At 43.0% G+C, this 14,470-nt stretch overlaps 1 protein-coding gene across 2 annotated transcripts in view; it reads left to right on the top strand.

Annotated features, from left to right (window-relative positions):
* Window positions 1–6,085: 6,085 nt before the first annotated feature.
* Window positions 6,086–14,470, top strand: part of NDFIP2 (Nedd4 family interacting protein 2) — a 47,242-nt gene continuing 38,857 nt past the window's right edge. For both annotated transcript variants that reach the window (XM_065636993.1, XM_065636984.1), the window contains exon 1: window positions 6,086–6,264. In XM_065636993.1, the coding sequence (XP_065493065.1) occupies window positions 6,229–6,264 (36 nt within the window). In that variant the 5' untranslated portion in view covers window positions 6,086–6,228. The remainder of the gene's footprint in view (window positions 6,265–14,470) is intronic.

The raw sequence follows: 14,470 nt of genomic DNA, 5'->3' as shown, positions 1-14,470 counted from the left end.
AGCTTTCATATCCCTGACCAGTTCTTCCTTGTTTTTAAGTATCAGGTCCAGGAGAGCACCTTTCCTTGTTGGTTTCTAGAGGCTCAGAGAGCTGGGATTGTTCAGCATGGAGAAGGCTCAGGGGGTTCCCATCCATGTATATAAATACCTGAAGGGAGACAATAAAGAAAAGGCTGCCAGATGCTTTTCAGTGGTGTCTAGTGACAGGTACAGGGACATTTATCTTAGAATTAGATGAACTGTGCGATGAAAATGCCTGTTGTTCTCCACTCACTACAAAAACCCCCTCATCCAGCTATCTAGATGTGATGCAGACATGTATAACAGAAACATCAAAATTTAGCTGAGCTAACTGCTCTGTAATGGAATAAATCTGGACAACACAGCTGACAAATATTTCAAGATAAGCGTTCCTCCTTTCGTTTAGATGAACTGACATAACCATGTGCAGGATTAAACCCTTACTGAACTGCTGAGTTTAGAGCACTTCTGTACATTCCCAGCAGCATTTAAGACACTCAAGCATACCACTGTCTTTTTTTTGCCTCAAAAATTACATAAATGCTGAAATAACATGCCTGAAGCTATATACATGCACCACAATGGAACAAGCACTGCCTTCAGTGGAAATTGTCACAGAAGATTATTTCTCAAAATCAGTTTTTACTTTCTTCCACTGCAGTCCTAGGTCAGCTCAGATGTTGATGGATACTTCTACTTAGCTTCAGCGAACTAGGCATTTTTTCCAGAAAGCTATATGCTTTTGAAAACAAGAGGATGGAAAAGACTTGAGCAATTTTAACTACGTTTGTGTAGTTCCTGAGGTGTGTCTGGACAAAATTTGGGTGACTGTTTCTATTTAGCTAAAATAAGTACAGTATATTCTGACAGTGAGACACATGTTGTTTGTTAACATGCTAGTCCCAGTGAAAATTAACATTTTTCTCCATGTTTAACAAGTTAACTATTGAGGTAAGGGGTCACATTCAGACAGTTTTAACTGCCATCTAAACTCATGTGTCTAGCTAATAGGTGAAAAACTAGGCACGTCGGAAATCCTCTAAAAGTCATCTGAAGGGCTTTGCAAGATGCAGAATGCTTACTCAACAGGAAATGTGAGGCACAGGGCCTTTGAAAGAATTTAGGCTGAGTTACCATTGCAGCTGGCTAGGTTTGGTTGATGATATGGTGGTTAATGGCATGGTAATGTTATATTTTTGTTTCTATCCTGACTTCTGTTCAAAGGAGACTAAGCCAGCACTACAAGGAGCCGCTGTAATAGTGCAGCACTGTGTGGTTTTTAATGCAGTTGTATTACAAATACAGAATAAAAAAGTGGTTCCTAATCCAAGAGGTTTATCATTTCTGCAGAGCTTGATTTTATACTGACAAAAATTGAACTGGGCATAAAGCCTGCTCAAGAGCTATATATGGGAAACATATATAATGATGAACAGAGTGAAAGTTATTTAGAACAAAACCATTATTGGTACTGTGCAGGAGAGTGAGTCACAGGACATCTAATTTGAAAGATCAGCATCATCTTGATACTGAAAAGATCATTTTCACTTTATAGCTTTTCGAACAGATCTTTATGTTGTGTTATAAGTGTTAGGAGAAATGCCAATACACTGGATTTACTGACCTAACAGCAACTTACCATGAATATGTACTCAGCTTCCCTCTGTTCCTGTAGAACAGAGATGCATTGCAGTTAATATTTCAAAGCAATATTGGCACTACAAGAGCATGGAGTTACTTGTGTATCTATTACTTGGCCTTTCCTCTTCTAGTTGTTTAACAAAATGATTTTCAGATAACATCCAGGCCTTTACTGTTTAGATTTTTTGCATACTTATTGTCACATAATTTAACTCAAAAGTGTTTTAAATTATATACAATATTCACATCATTTACAGAAGACTGAGAACTATTTTTTTAAGAGTAGCTTTCAGATTAATGGCTGAACAAATATTTGAATAAACTACTTCCTAAGGAATACACACTCTGAGTATTGTCTACTTAATCATATCTTACTGATAACACAAAAAATACAAGCATTGCCAAGGTCAGAGTGGAAATGTCCAAATAGAACTTAATAGCAATGGATTTTTTCTTGCAGCATCTATATGTATTGACTTTCACTGCGCAAAGCATATTGCCGTCTGTATTTTCTTCAATTTCCTCCATTTTTCTCAACAGATATCAAGGGTTTGGGTTTGTCTTTTTCATTCTTTATTTTCTAACTGGAGGTATTTTCTCACATATTTCCCATATTCTTTCATAATTTGGCATAAATTTACATTCTTTTATTCTGTATTTCTACTTCACTGTTATCAGTTTTATCGACTTTGCATGACTTCTGCACATTCCATACAACCCTGTTTGTTGAACGGAAACTTCAAAGCCATAAGGAGATTTTTTTAAAACATTGTTTATTTCCATAACAGCACAATGAGTTCTGTCAAGACTAGTTTTTTAACATCAGATCTGGATCTGAAAAAACACTGACAAACTATACCATATGCATTTTTAAAAAATTGTAATTAATCCAGTATTTCCAGCCACCCTCCCATGCCCCAGTAGCGTCCACCACTGGTGTTTGTTACACACAAATAATTAAATTATTTTATTGCAAGGCATTTTCCAAAAAGTAGTGATAAACTCATAGATTTTAAAGGGAGAAAACAGCTCTAAAGAGAACAATTTCAAGCTGGCACATGTGTTTACTCCTCTGATTCTTAAACTGAGTTCTCTCAAAGTACACACACCTCTCCTAAGAGATGGGACTTGGCAGACCCATCTCACTCTCTGTTAGAACCTCCTCTGTCACCTGCAAGAAATGCTGTCAGCCTTCACATTCATTCTTCAGTTTTTTCATAGAAATGTACAGTTTTTATTCTAAATTCGTTATATTGTACAGCAATCACAATAGGACAGTAGCATAATACTTAATTAAAACAGTAGGAAATTGTGGTATAAATCTGCAGTATTGGTTTTACGTATGTTTATTAAAATAAAATTTACCTAGTTCTGAAATCTACCTATTATGTTCCATCAGGAACCTTAAAAATTTGAATAGGCTTATACAGGCGAGGAAGTGTAAAGTTAAACATAGTGCTTTCTTATTTGCTGGCCATTGACTGAATAACGAATGAAAAACAAGTTTAAAATTGCTAACAGACTTGTACTGCTTGTCTTTGTGTGATTACATTCAGATTTCTCTGAATTTAGATCACATCCTTCAAGTCAACTTTTCTGAGAACTGAGCTTGCAACAGCTATTTACTACCAAGAAGATTCTTTCCTTGGCTTGTTTTCATGGTGGAGCAAAGTTTAAACTGTTGTAAACTTGCTGACTAACAGCGATTAAGTTTCTTCTTTCCTATAATGAATCTGAAGCAATACTTTCTTTTAAATGTCATTTTGACACTCTTTTGTTTACATGCTATTTAAAACACTAATTATGTTTCCTTAAATATAGATCTTTTACAACAATTTACTACAGGATCCAGAAAACAGTGCTAACTATTACTGTCACTGTAGGCCCTTAAGGTTTAAGAAGGTCAAACTGAAAAAGTAAATATTAAAACTGGTATTAAAGTGTTTTAGTCAACATGACCTGTTCATCCAAGTAATAAAGTCCTAATAGTTCTGAAACACACATATCTCACATTCAATATATATTCTGAACAAGAAAAACATGGACATACTGGACAAAATCAAAGGGCCACCAAGATGATGAAGGGACTGGAGCATCTGTGAAGAAAGTCTCTGAGACCTGGGACTGTTCAGCCTGGAGCAATGAAGGCTTGGGGAGGGATCTCATCAATGTATATAAATATCTGCAGGGAGGGTGCAAAGAGGATGGAGCCAGGCTCTTCTCAGTGGTGCCCAGTGACAGGACCAGAAGCAATGGGCACAAAATGAAACATAGGAGGTCCCCTCTGAATATCAGAGAATCATAGAATGTTAGGGATTGGAAGGGACCTCAAAAGATCATCTAGTCCAATTCCCCTGCTGGAGCAGGAACACGTAGATGAGGTTACACAGGAAGGCATCCAGGCGGGTTTTGAATGTCTCCAGAGGAGACTCCACAACCTCCCTGGGCAGCCTGTTCCAGTGCTCTATCACCCTCACTGAGAAGAAGTTTCTTCTCATATTTAAGTGGAACCTCCTGTGTTCAGGAAACACTTTTTTTTTTTTTTTTCATCTTCCTGGGCTGAGATGTCACATGCAACACTTCAGAAACAGTTTACTTTGGGGGAACTTGTTTCTAACAATATAGAAGACACTGGAAGTTAAACGTATTATATGAATGGTCCAAGTTCCATTTCCCATTAAATATGGTAATACAATTAATAGATTTTCCTTCTATTTGGTAACTGAAGCACAGTGCAGTACTCTGTACAAACTATTCTTAAACTCAGTATGACCTTTACTAATAACTGTTCCTTTCAAGACAGCAAAATTAAACACAGAATCTTTATGTATAGAGGCAAATGGGAAAAAGGAGGAAATCCTGTTAGGAAAATAGTAACATTAATCCATTTCTAACCTATATTTCCCTGCCAACTTTGTTTCCTAACTGCTTGGGCTTTTGATACTCAACGGAGTTCTCGTATGAGGGACCTAACAAATGCAACGAACAATAGAGTAGGCCCAAACTTGTTTTGTTTGGGTAGTTTTAGTAACTGCTGTATTAGGCTGATACGGGCTGCAAGCAAATCCTGGGCACACAAAAAACCTCACGCTTCCACCTCCTCCTCCTTCATAATCCCGTATATCTTCACTTCCACCCCCATCTAGAAACAAAACTCCAAGCTCGCTCTCTACTTCTCTGCCCTCCTACGCATGCATACTAGGATTTAATTCCGCTCTCTCAAGTCTCCACCCAGCTTATCTGTAGTGACTGCCTGCACGAAAACACTGACCCTGCTGCCCAGGTCAGCCTCTGCACCAGCAAACAGTCTGGATAAAGACTGCAGGATAAAGTTCTGCATGCAAGCTATTAGCGATAGCAAGAAGCTGCTTTTGTGCGAGCGTTTACCTTGCAGATCAGCTATACTCTGGTACACAAATGCTCCTCAGCACTGCAGTTAAGAGCTGCATCTGCAGCTATTTTGAAATGGTTTCATACCACAGCTACATCTCCGACAGTTTGGGAACCTACGAATGAGTCATCCTCATCTGATATGCCACCGTGGGTGAAGGTGTTTTTCATCATTTTTACCCCAGGAGGCCAGATAAGCACTGCTTTAGGAGGAAAAGGAAACTCATGCTTTCTTGTCAGAGGAGGGTGCTTGACCTTCAAAGGAACAGAGGGCAAATGGGCTCATGACTTAGAATTACTTTAGGTAGATGCGTATTTGAAATTGTCTACCAAGACCCAAAGATGTGTTCTGTGCCATATCCTACTTTTCCTTACCCTATGCAGATAAGTATCTAAGCAAGGGATGGGTTTGGTGCCTAACAACTTCACAGAATAGTACTGCAAAGAGTAGGGAAAGAGCTGAGGTGCAGACGCCCTGTTGTCAACTGGGCACCATGTACACCGGCACAGCGGCTGAGGTCGGCTGCCAGCACGGCCATCTGGCTCAGCGCAGCACAATGCGCAGGCCTGCAGCAGGGCCAGGGCCTCTAACAGCCCTCGGCCTTGCGGGCTGTCACAAACCAGCAGCCCGCAGCGCCTCCAGCAGCGGCGAGGATGGCGACGCCCACACGCGGGACACCGCCGAGTAGGCTACGGGTGCAGCAGCCCCGAAGGAAACACGGGGAGAGGAGCGGTGCAGGAGGGGGAGGACGGCGCTCGGCGGCAGCAGCAGCCGGCGAGGCCGCACAGGCTGGAAGCGAACATGGCGCCCGCCGCCTCACCCGCTCCCAACGGCCGCGGCGCGCCCGGCAGCAGCTGCGCGCATGCGCACATGCGCACCCGCCGGTGTCGCGGTGTGCGGCGGCGGGGGCGCGCGCGGCGCAGCACGCGTACGGCGGTGCGTCACGGAGAGGGGGCGGTGACTCCCCCACGCCCCGCCCTGTCTGCCCCTCCCCTGGCGGGGGCGGGGCGCGGAGGGGGCGGGGCCTGCGCCGGCTCCGCCGCCGGGGTGGGCGGGGGGCGGCGGCAGCGACGGCGGGGCCGGGGCGGCGGCTCCGGTCGGGGGAAGGGCCGAGCGACGCGGGGCAGGTCACAGGAGTTGCGGGCCGCGGCACTGCGTGTCCGCGGGCGGCCAGGATGGATCACCACCAGCCCGCCAACCGCTACCGAGTGGTGAGTGCGGCGTCCCCGGCGAGGCCCCGCTCGCCTCCTCCCCGCTCCTCAGGTCGGGGCGATGGGGCGGGGGAGGGGGCGAGCGGGGCGTCCTTCCCCCACACCCCTCGGCTCTCGGCTCCCGCGCGCGGGGGTCTGGCAGGGACCCCCCTGGCGTTTCCCCAGTGTCGGTGCGGGACCCAGCGGGGCCTCGTCCCCTCCCCTGCCCCGGCGGCGGCGGAGCTCTGACAGCCGGGCCTTGCCCGGGCGGAGCGGCCCCGCCAGCAGCTGCCCCCCTCGCTCCCCGCCCATAGCCGTGAGGGGCGGCTGGCCGGCCTGCACGGGAAATCGCCTTTGCCCGCCCCCCGTCCCCTCCCTCCGGCTCCCGGTCGCGGTCTGGGGGCGGTGGCGCCCGGCGGGTTTTCCCGAGCGCGTCCCCCGGCGGTGAGGGGGCGGCGGCCTCTCCCGGGAGCGCAGGCGAAGCGGGAGGGCGGTTCGGTCCCGCCCCGCTGCGGAGTTGGGGAAGGGGCAGGGTTAGTTACCTCTGGGGAGTGCGTGCTTGGGAGTGAAGCGGCGTTTCTGCTCCAAAACCGTGTTACTTTTAATGGCCGATGGCTGTCTGGCACAGGAATAGAGTGTAACGTGTGTGCGTGGTGTCATCTTTGAGCCGGTGTGTGTATACACGTGTATGCTGGCTTACTGAAGATTAGATGCAGGGGACTGTAAGGTGCAGAAGACTGACCTTCAGTAAAGCCTCTGTGTGTGTATATATACACACATCAGCACACTTGGTAACGAACGGTCTTCAGCACTTTGCAGTTCGTTGAGTCCGATTTAAAGGTCCCTTATTTCCTTCCTGAACTTCATTACAGAAATAATCATTCGGGATGCAAAGATTTTCCTCCTGCCCAAATTGATCGTACTTCTTGTTTCTCACAGTCATTAGTTTCACGTCACTTACATTAATCTTGCAGTCATGAGCTTCAGGTCGATTATACTCAAAATATATAAGCTTTTCTAAATATTGGCCGCAAAAATGACTTGGGTGCTGTCAGTCTCTTCAAAAGTTTCAGTGTTATCCTTCAGTTACGTGAACTTCATGGCTTGGCTGAGTATGTAAGGTTATACTATGAAATTCTGAAGTCTTTGCTACTCTTTGTAATTCAAATTTCTACTACAATCTTTTGGTTAAATCCTGAATTAGTTATCTTACTGTTTGTGTTTTAGAGCTTGAGCAGTGAAAAAAAAAAAAGTCCACGGAAGTAACCACATTTACTTCTGTGTGTATGTAGAACTAAATGCTGATACTTACATTCAGATTGTTTCTAGGTTACAATCTAAAAAAAAAGTAGAAGGAAAACCCTTGTAATAGGTTTGGAATATTTATTTTGATAGTTTTACAGCGTTCAAAGCTTCTGTGTGCTCTCGGGTGACGATATACTGGGATTGTCATATAGCTGATGCACGCACCTAGAACCCTGTGACTTGTCAAGAGTGACGTATGCCTTTATGATGCTACTGGGTCGCCGAGTGCTTTATGGCTCAGGGCTTTATAGCCCCCTTCTCTTCCTGCACCACACCACCATAACTTAGAATCAGCAGAAGGTCCTAAAGTCACTCTTCCTTCATAGCAACGGAGAACGAAAATGCTGGCAAGGCCTGAAGTAACCCGGGTATGTTTTAAAAGGCCCTGAAAGTATCTGCTATTAAACTTCAGACAAATCAAAGGGAATTTTTAATTCCATTACTCAAAGGAGTTGAAAAAGCATGGTAAGATGGAATGAACAAGTAATTTGCCTCTGTAATATTTTTATGTTGCATTTGTTTAGGAGCTTTCAGCAATGGCGCCGGTGCCCAACTTTTGGTAAACGCTCTTTGGTGGGCCTTCCAAAGGGGCTAATCTTAATATCCTACAGCAGGAGTTGGCCTAGTCAGTTAGTCATGTATATTAAATTTTGTGGTCAATTTGTGTCACTGAATTTTGCTATGGAAGTGTTCTCTGAACTCATCGCAATTACAGCACATTAAGTTCCACTGAATTTGTTTTAAGTCACAATGAAAGTGCTATCTTAATCGCTGATGTACTCCAGAGTTTAAAATATGACCTTACTGATTGTTTTTCCATAGGAGAGAGTGTGTTGTTTTATCTTCTCTCTGTTATATCGGACTGCTAGACATGGAGATTTTTGTAATATTATTTACTTACTGTGTTGGGTCGGAGAATGGAAGGAACAAGGCAATTGAAGATATACTTAATTAGCACCTGATTATTCAAGCATGTGATCTTAAGTGTTATGATGTATTTGCTTACAAAATGGCTGTGAAAGGTAGTAAGCAATAGATTATGGCAGATTTTATGGTTGTGTCCTAATTTTTAAGGACAAAATACAGAAGAAAAATACTACTTAACATGGTTTATATCACATTAGTTTTGTGAATGTCCCAATCCCTAGTGCTAAGCTTATGAAATCTGACCAGTTCTGTTATTCTTATGGTGTGGGGTTTTTTTGTTTTTTGCTTTTTCAGGAATAATAGCAAACACTTTTTTTTTTTTTGTTCCCCAGTTGTACCGATTCTGCCTTTACTTCTAACTGATCTGGTTTGTTCTATTCAGGGCAAGTTCTCTTTTAAATACAAAAAAATTATAGGCACATGTATAGAAAGAATTACTGACTTGCATTTCTGTTCCTGGCAGTGACAGTAGCGCTTCAGTGAATTTGAAGGAGCTGTCTCACTGCTGCCTCTTTTTATTTGTGGTTTCTTCAAGTAGGTTAAACTAAAAGACTTTAAGAATGGCAGACAATTTGGGTTTGAGCTTTAGCACAACAAGCCAATTTTATGACTTCTTATGAAACAGAAATGCCTCATGATAAAGCGAACCCTCAGCTTCTCGTTTTTTATCTCTGTCAGAAATATCACTAAAGCTTCACTCTGCAGCTTATTCTCCCTTGTGCCTCTGCGTTCTATTTAGAAAGCAGTTTAAAAATGTTCAAACCAGGCAACTGTTAAAAAGCTGGTACTTGGAAATGCAGCAAAAATAAGTGTTGTGAGCAAAGAGCGGGCGGTGCATCAGCATTACGTAACTGTCTGCCGCGGGCGTGTGTGGCTTGTGTTTCTTTCTGCCCCTCCTGTTTTATCCTCTCCTCATAGGGCAAAAAGACAGCTAATTGATGAGTAGGAATCCGTCATGCTTCCCTGCAGAAATATGACATCCGAAGTAAATTAGCCAACCTTGTTGTCTTGCTTTACTTCCTTTTTTTTTTTTCTTTTTTCCTTAGTCACTTGCGTGCTGCAATCCTCTTGGTAAACATGTCTTAAATTATACATTCATTACAGGTAGAGTCAGTTCAGCTGTGTTGTTCTATTATTGTTGTATTTTTATCTTTTTCTTATTCTGCTTGTTGTTGGATAAGGGGACTGAGGCGTCAGGTTTGGGAAAATTACAATAAAAAACTCTTTAGTGATCATTCTTCGGATTCTTTTAACCTTCTAGTTATTTGTCATCTCACCTCAATTTTTGCATTACTATCTTGTCTGAAATGTCTGCTCCTAGTTCAGCTTGTTTGCAGAAAAAGTGAGGTGAATGATGATTTGTGGATCTGTACTGAAACAAAGCAGAAGAAATACAGTGGCATAAAACTGAGTCAGCAACTAAGTATTAAAGCTTGGGATTGTCTTTTTTTTTTTTTTTTCTTTTTCTTTTCTATGAAATGTGATTTTCCAGATAACTGAGTCATGAGGGAAAGCTTCATAGAAACACTGAATGTCCTGAGTTGGAAGGGACCCGCAAGGATCATCAGGTCCAACTCCTGTCCCTGCATGTGACAACCCCACAGTTCACACCATGTGTCTCAGGGCGTTGCTCAGTCTCTTCTTGAACACTGTCAGGCTTGGGGCCGTGACACCTCTCTGGGGAGCCTGTTCCAGTGTCCACCACCCTCTGGGTGAAGAACCTTTTCCTGATGTCCAACCTAAACCTCCCCTGGCTCATCTTCCTGCCATTCCCTCGGGTTCCGTCATTGGTCACTAAAGAGAAGAGATCAGCACCTGCCTCTCCTCCTCCCCTCGTGAGAAGCTGTAGCCACCATGAGGTCTCCCCTCAGTCTCCTCCAGGCTGAACAAACCAAGTGACTTTAGCTGCTCCTCACATGACTTCCCCTCCAAACCCTTCACCAATGTCATGGCCCTCTTCTGGACACTCTCCAGTAGCTTTATATATTTTTTATACTGTGGTGCTCAGAGCTGCACACAGTGCTCCAGGTGAGGCCGCACCAGTGCAGAGCAGAGCGGGACAATCACCCCCCTGCCCGGCTGGCAATGCTGGGCTTGATGCACCCAGGACACGGGTGGCCCTCTTGGCTGCCAGGGCACACTGTTGGCTCATGTTCAACTTGCTGTTGACCAGAACCCCCAGATCCCTCTCCACAGAGCTGCTCTCCAGCATCTCGTCCCCCAGTCTGTATGTACAGCCAGGGTTGCCGTGTCCCAGGTGCAAAATCAGGCACTTGCCCTTGTTGAACTTCGTGTGGTTGGTGATTGCTCACTTCTCCAATTTGTCTAGATTCCCCTGCAGGGCCTTTCTGCCTTTGAGAGTGTCAACAGCTCCTCCCAATTTAGTGTCATCAGTGAACTTACTTAGTATTCCTCAAGTGCTGTGTCTAGGTCATTTATAAAGGCATTGAAGAGTGCTGGCTGTAAGATGGATCCCTGTGAAACCCCACTAGTACTGGTCGCCAGCCCGACATAACCCCATTTACTAGAAACCTTTGGGCCCAGCCCGTCAGCCAGCTGCTCACCCACTGCATTGTGTGTTTATCCAGGTGAATGCTGGACATCTTGTCCAGGAGGATACTCTGAGAGGCTGTATTGAAGGCTTTAGTGAAGTCCAAAAAGATGACCCCTGCAAAAAGACTTCATGTGCATGAGAGTGATTTAGGCACACAAATTCCATTGAAAGCTGCAGGACTTAAATGCCGAACTGCTTAAGAATTATAATAATCTCACCGCTTCCCTTAGTCTTTCTTCATTAAAGCTTCAGGTTATCAGTCCGGGGTCAGGTAGTCATCAGTCTTTGATGTATGGGGTAGTCAGAGTGGTAAAATGGGGAGGTAGCAAACTGGCACAGACAGAGCCAAAAGCAGTTTAGCTGTGACTGAACTTGCTGTGCTGCTGTAGCACCCAGGTTTGGTGGGGTTGGTAAGTGATGCACGACTCTGAGATAGCAGCCGGCTGTTGTACAGCACTATACAGGAATAAAGAAATTTTTAGAATGTGTGTGGATCTTGTATGAGTATACGTGTTGTAAATAGTTTTACAATTAGATAAGGCTTAATTTTCTGTATCTCTTAACTCCATTGTCATTGACTGTTTACTCTCGCAATGTTAGCTAGTTAAAAGCCTTAATCAAAGTCAGGCTGTCTTTGTAGGTCTCAAACACATGGAAGTCAGCCTACACAGGAAATACGCACAAAGAAAAATCTCTTCCTCCCTCCTTTCTTTGCATGGGACTGAGCCTAATAGTGACTGGCAGATAGATAAACCCAAATGTTGTTTATTATATATGTTTGATCTAAGACCCCTAGCTTGTATCTAGTGTATTTGCTGTATTATTTATTGTCTTTGGAGAAGTCTTATGTAATTGGTGTTACTGAACAGAATGAGCTAGCTTACATTAGGGAAATTCTGTTGCTTTCCGCAGATCTGGTGGTGATGTCATAACCGGAAGATAAAATGCTGCATTTAGGGGCCTATGTTTGTAGTATTGAAAAGTATTGAGTAGAAATGCATAAAGTGTTAAGCTTTACTATTGCTTGACTGTGACAGCTACACTGATAGTTTTAGTGATATGAACCTCTTAATTATTGAAGATAAAATTTTTCAGTGCACTGGCTTTTTGCACATTAAATACTTAGTGTAGACATTTAATAGTTTAGAAGGGCAAATGAGGATCTTCTGAAATGAGGTAAATGACACCTTCAAAGAATGGGCTGTCCTTGCATCTTAATTGCTGTGTTTGAATTTAATAATAAACATTTCACATTCTGAATTTATTTCTGTAACATTTTACCTGTGACAAATTTAGCTGTTAAGCATAGTGTTTTCTCTTGAAAGTAGCTTTAATATTTTTATAAACAATTTTCCTTATTTTGATGAAGAATCCTGCCACAAATAAAGAAGAAATATTATAAATGAGGTATGTTTGCAGATACACTAGTGGTGCTGTTAATGCTTAAAAAGTAATACATTTTACATTTTTTTTCACTTTTTAGTTAAGTTTTCAAATACTTTTCGTGTTTCATATGAACAAGGAGATAAACCTCGTAACTATTTGTGTGTTCCTCCCAAATCAAGGTGATGAGGTACTAGACAGGTACAACCCTTTCCATCTATTCCCCATTGTAAATACAAAGCAGGGTGGTGTAACTTCATGTGTTGCCATCAGTGTGTGGGGTTTTTTTATCACTTTTTTTGGAGGGCCACAGGTATAACACCCAGCTCTGCATCTGTTTCTCAGGAAGAAATGCTGGGTCACTAGTGGATGAGGAATAACTGTAGTTACAGTTCTGATTCTTTGTGTGGGCACAGGTTGTGGCATGTGGGCAGTTTCCTTTCTTCTTGACGTGGGCACAGAGGGACATAAGGTGGTTTTTATCAGCCCTGCACACAAATTGGTTTAGTTATGTAGGGCACCAGTTTTGCCATACTGAACAAAACAAAATGAGCAGTAAAAAGCAGCAAGGCATACCTGGGTTTTTCTGCTTGGGTTTTTCTCCAAAGGTCTTGGTTGAGGCTGCAGGAGTGTAGTGCAGGAGGAGAAGGGAGGAACAGGACTGTCCTTTCTGGTGGCAGCAAGCTGTTGGTGTGGCTGAGCCTATCTTGTGAAATTTGGGGATTTTTAGGTTCTTAAAAGACTCACAAAGCCAAAAGAATTACATACCTGATCTGTACAGTGACACTAAGTCATGTAATGTAAAAGGACAGCTTCAGGCTGTGTCATGCATACATGCCACATCTAGTAAGTCTTGTAATCCTATTAAAAAAGGCAAAAGTTCAGTAACAGGAATAAAATGCTTTCAAATAACAGGGTTAGAAAAAGTCAGCTGTGATGCGGCCCAGCTAGATGTTCTTTTCATGCTGCTTCAAAAAAGGGAAACTCTTAAGCACTCTCAGCTTGTTTTTATCTGAAAAATGTGGTAGGAACCACATCACATTAAATTAAGAATTCAAGTGCTGCATTAATACAAAATTTTAGTAGCAGTCATCTAGATGGGGAAAAGAAGATGGGAAACTTGTGACAAACGCCTAATCGTAAGCTTATTTTGAAACTTTCTTCCCAGTGAGACAGAGTTGACAAAAAGGGAAGATATGGGAACTGGTCATGTCATCACACCTAACGTTGTGAGGCATCGGTGTGCAGTTTAAAGTCATAGATTTGAATGTTGTGTTGAGTTTCATAGCCTCAAACTTTGTTCTAGACTTCAGGTGTTTTCGAAAGAAGAATGAACAAATGGGAGCATACCAATACACCCACATTAGTTATAAGCCATTTTCAAACAGAGAAGAAAAGTAATCCCAAAAGATGATGAGTACAAAAAAAAAAAAAGAGAAAAAATTGGCAACTTGTTAGGTTGGAGAGGCACTGCCAACTCTTTCCTACTGAAACAGAGCTGTTGCACAGCCAAGACTGTGGGTTTGGGCTGCCTCAGGCTTAGGTCTCCGTCTTCCTGGACAAGCACTGTCACAGCCGGCTGATTTTAGTAACGTGGGCCACCCCCTTCACCAGCTGTGTTTTTATTGAAAATGACCGACTTCTCTGTTGTGCTGAAGTCATTTCAGACTTGCACAGGCGAGGCTCACAGCACATGTCAGGATGTGGGTGCCTTACAGCTTTGAGATTGACAGTGAAAGTGGAAGATATATTTCCATTTTAGCATTTAACTGTTCCACTTAAGCATCCTTTCCATTATCCTAGGCTAAGATTAGCCTAAAACCGCTATAGGCTAATTTACTTCTCGTCAGTCTATAGCCAACACATTAGATATTAAGTCATCCCCCAACCCCATCCCTGGCTGTGCGTCCTCCAACTGTGTTTGGAATGGACAAAATAATTTAGAAAACAAGCCTCCAAACTTCGGTGTAGACACAGCAAAATCTGGTCAATAGTCTGTATGTTACTTTATTTCTGATTGTAATCCCATTTTTCTTTTTCTTGAGTTACTATTCAAGG

The sequence above is a fragment of the Caloenas nicobarica genome, chromosome 1, assembly GCF_036013445.1.
Source record: "Caloenas nicobarica isolate bCalNic1 chromosome 1, bCalNic1.hap1, whole genome shotgun sequence".
Lineage (NCBI taxonomy): Eukaryota > Metazoa > Chordata > Aves > Columbiformes > Columbidae > Caloenas > Caloenas nicobarica.
Note: the sequence above shows the minus strand (reverse complement) of the source record. Positions and strands in the feature narration are given on the sequence as shown.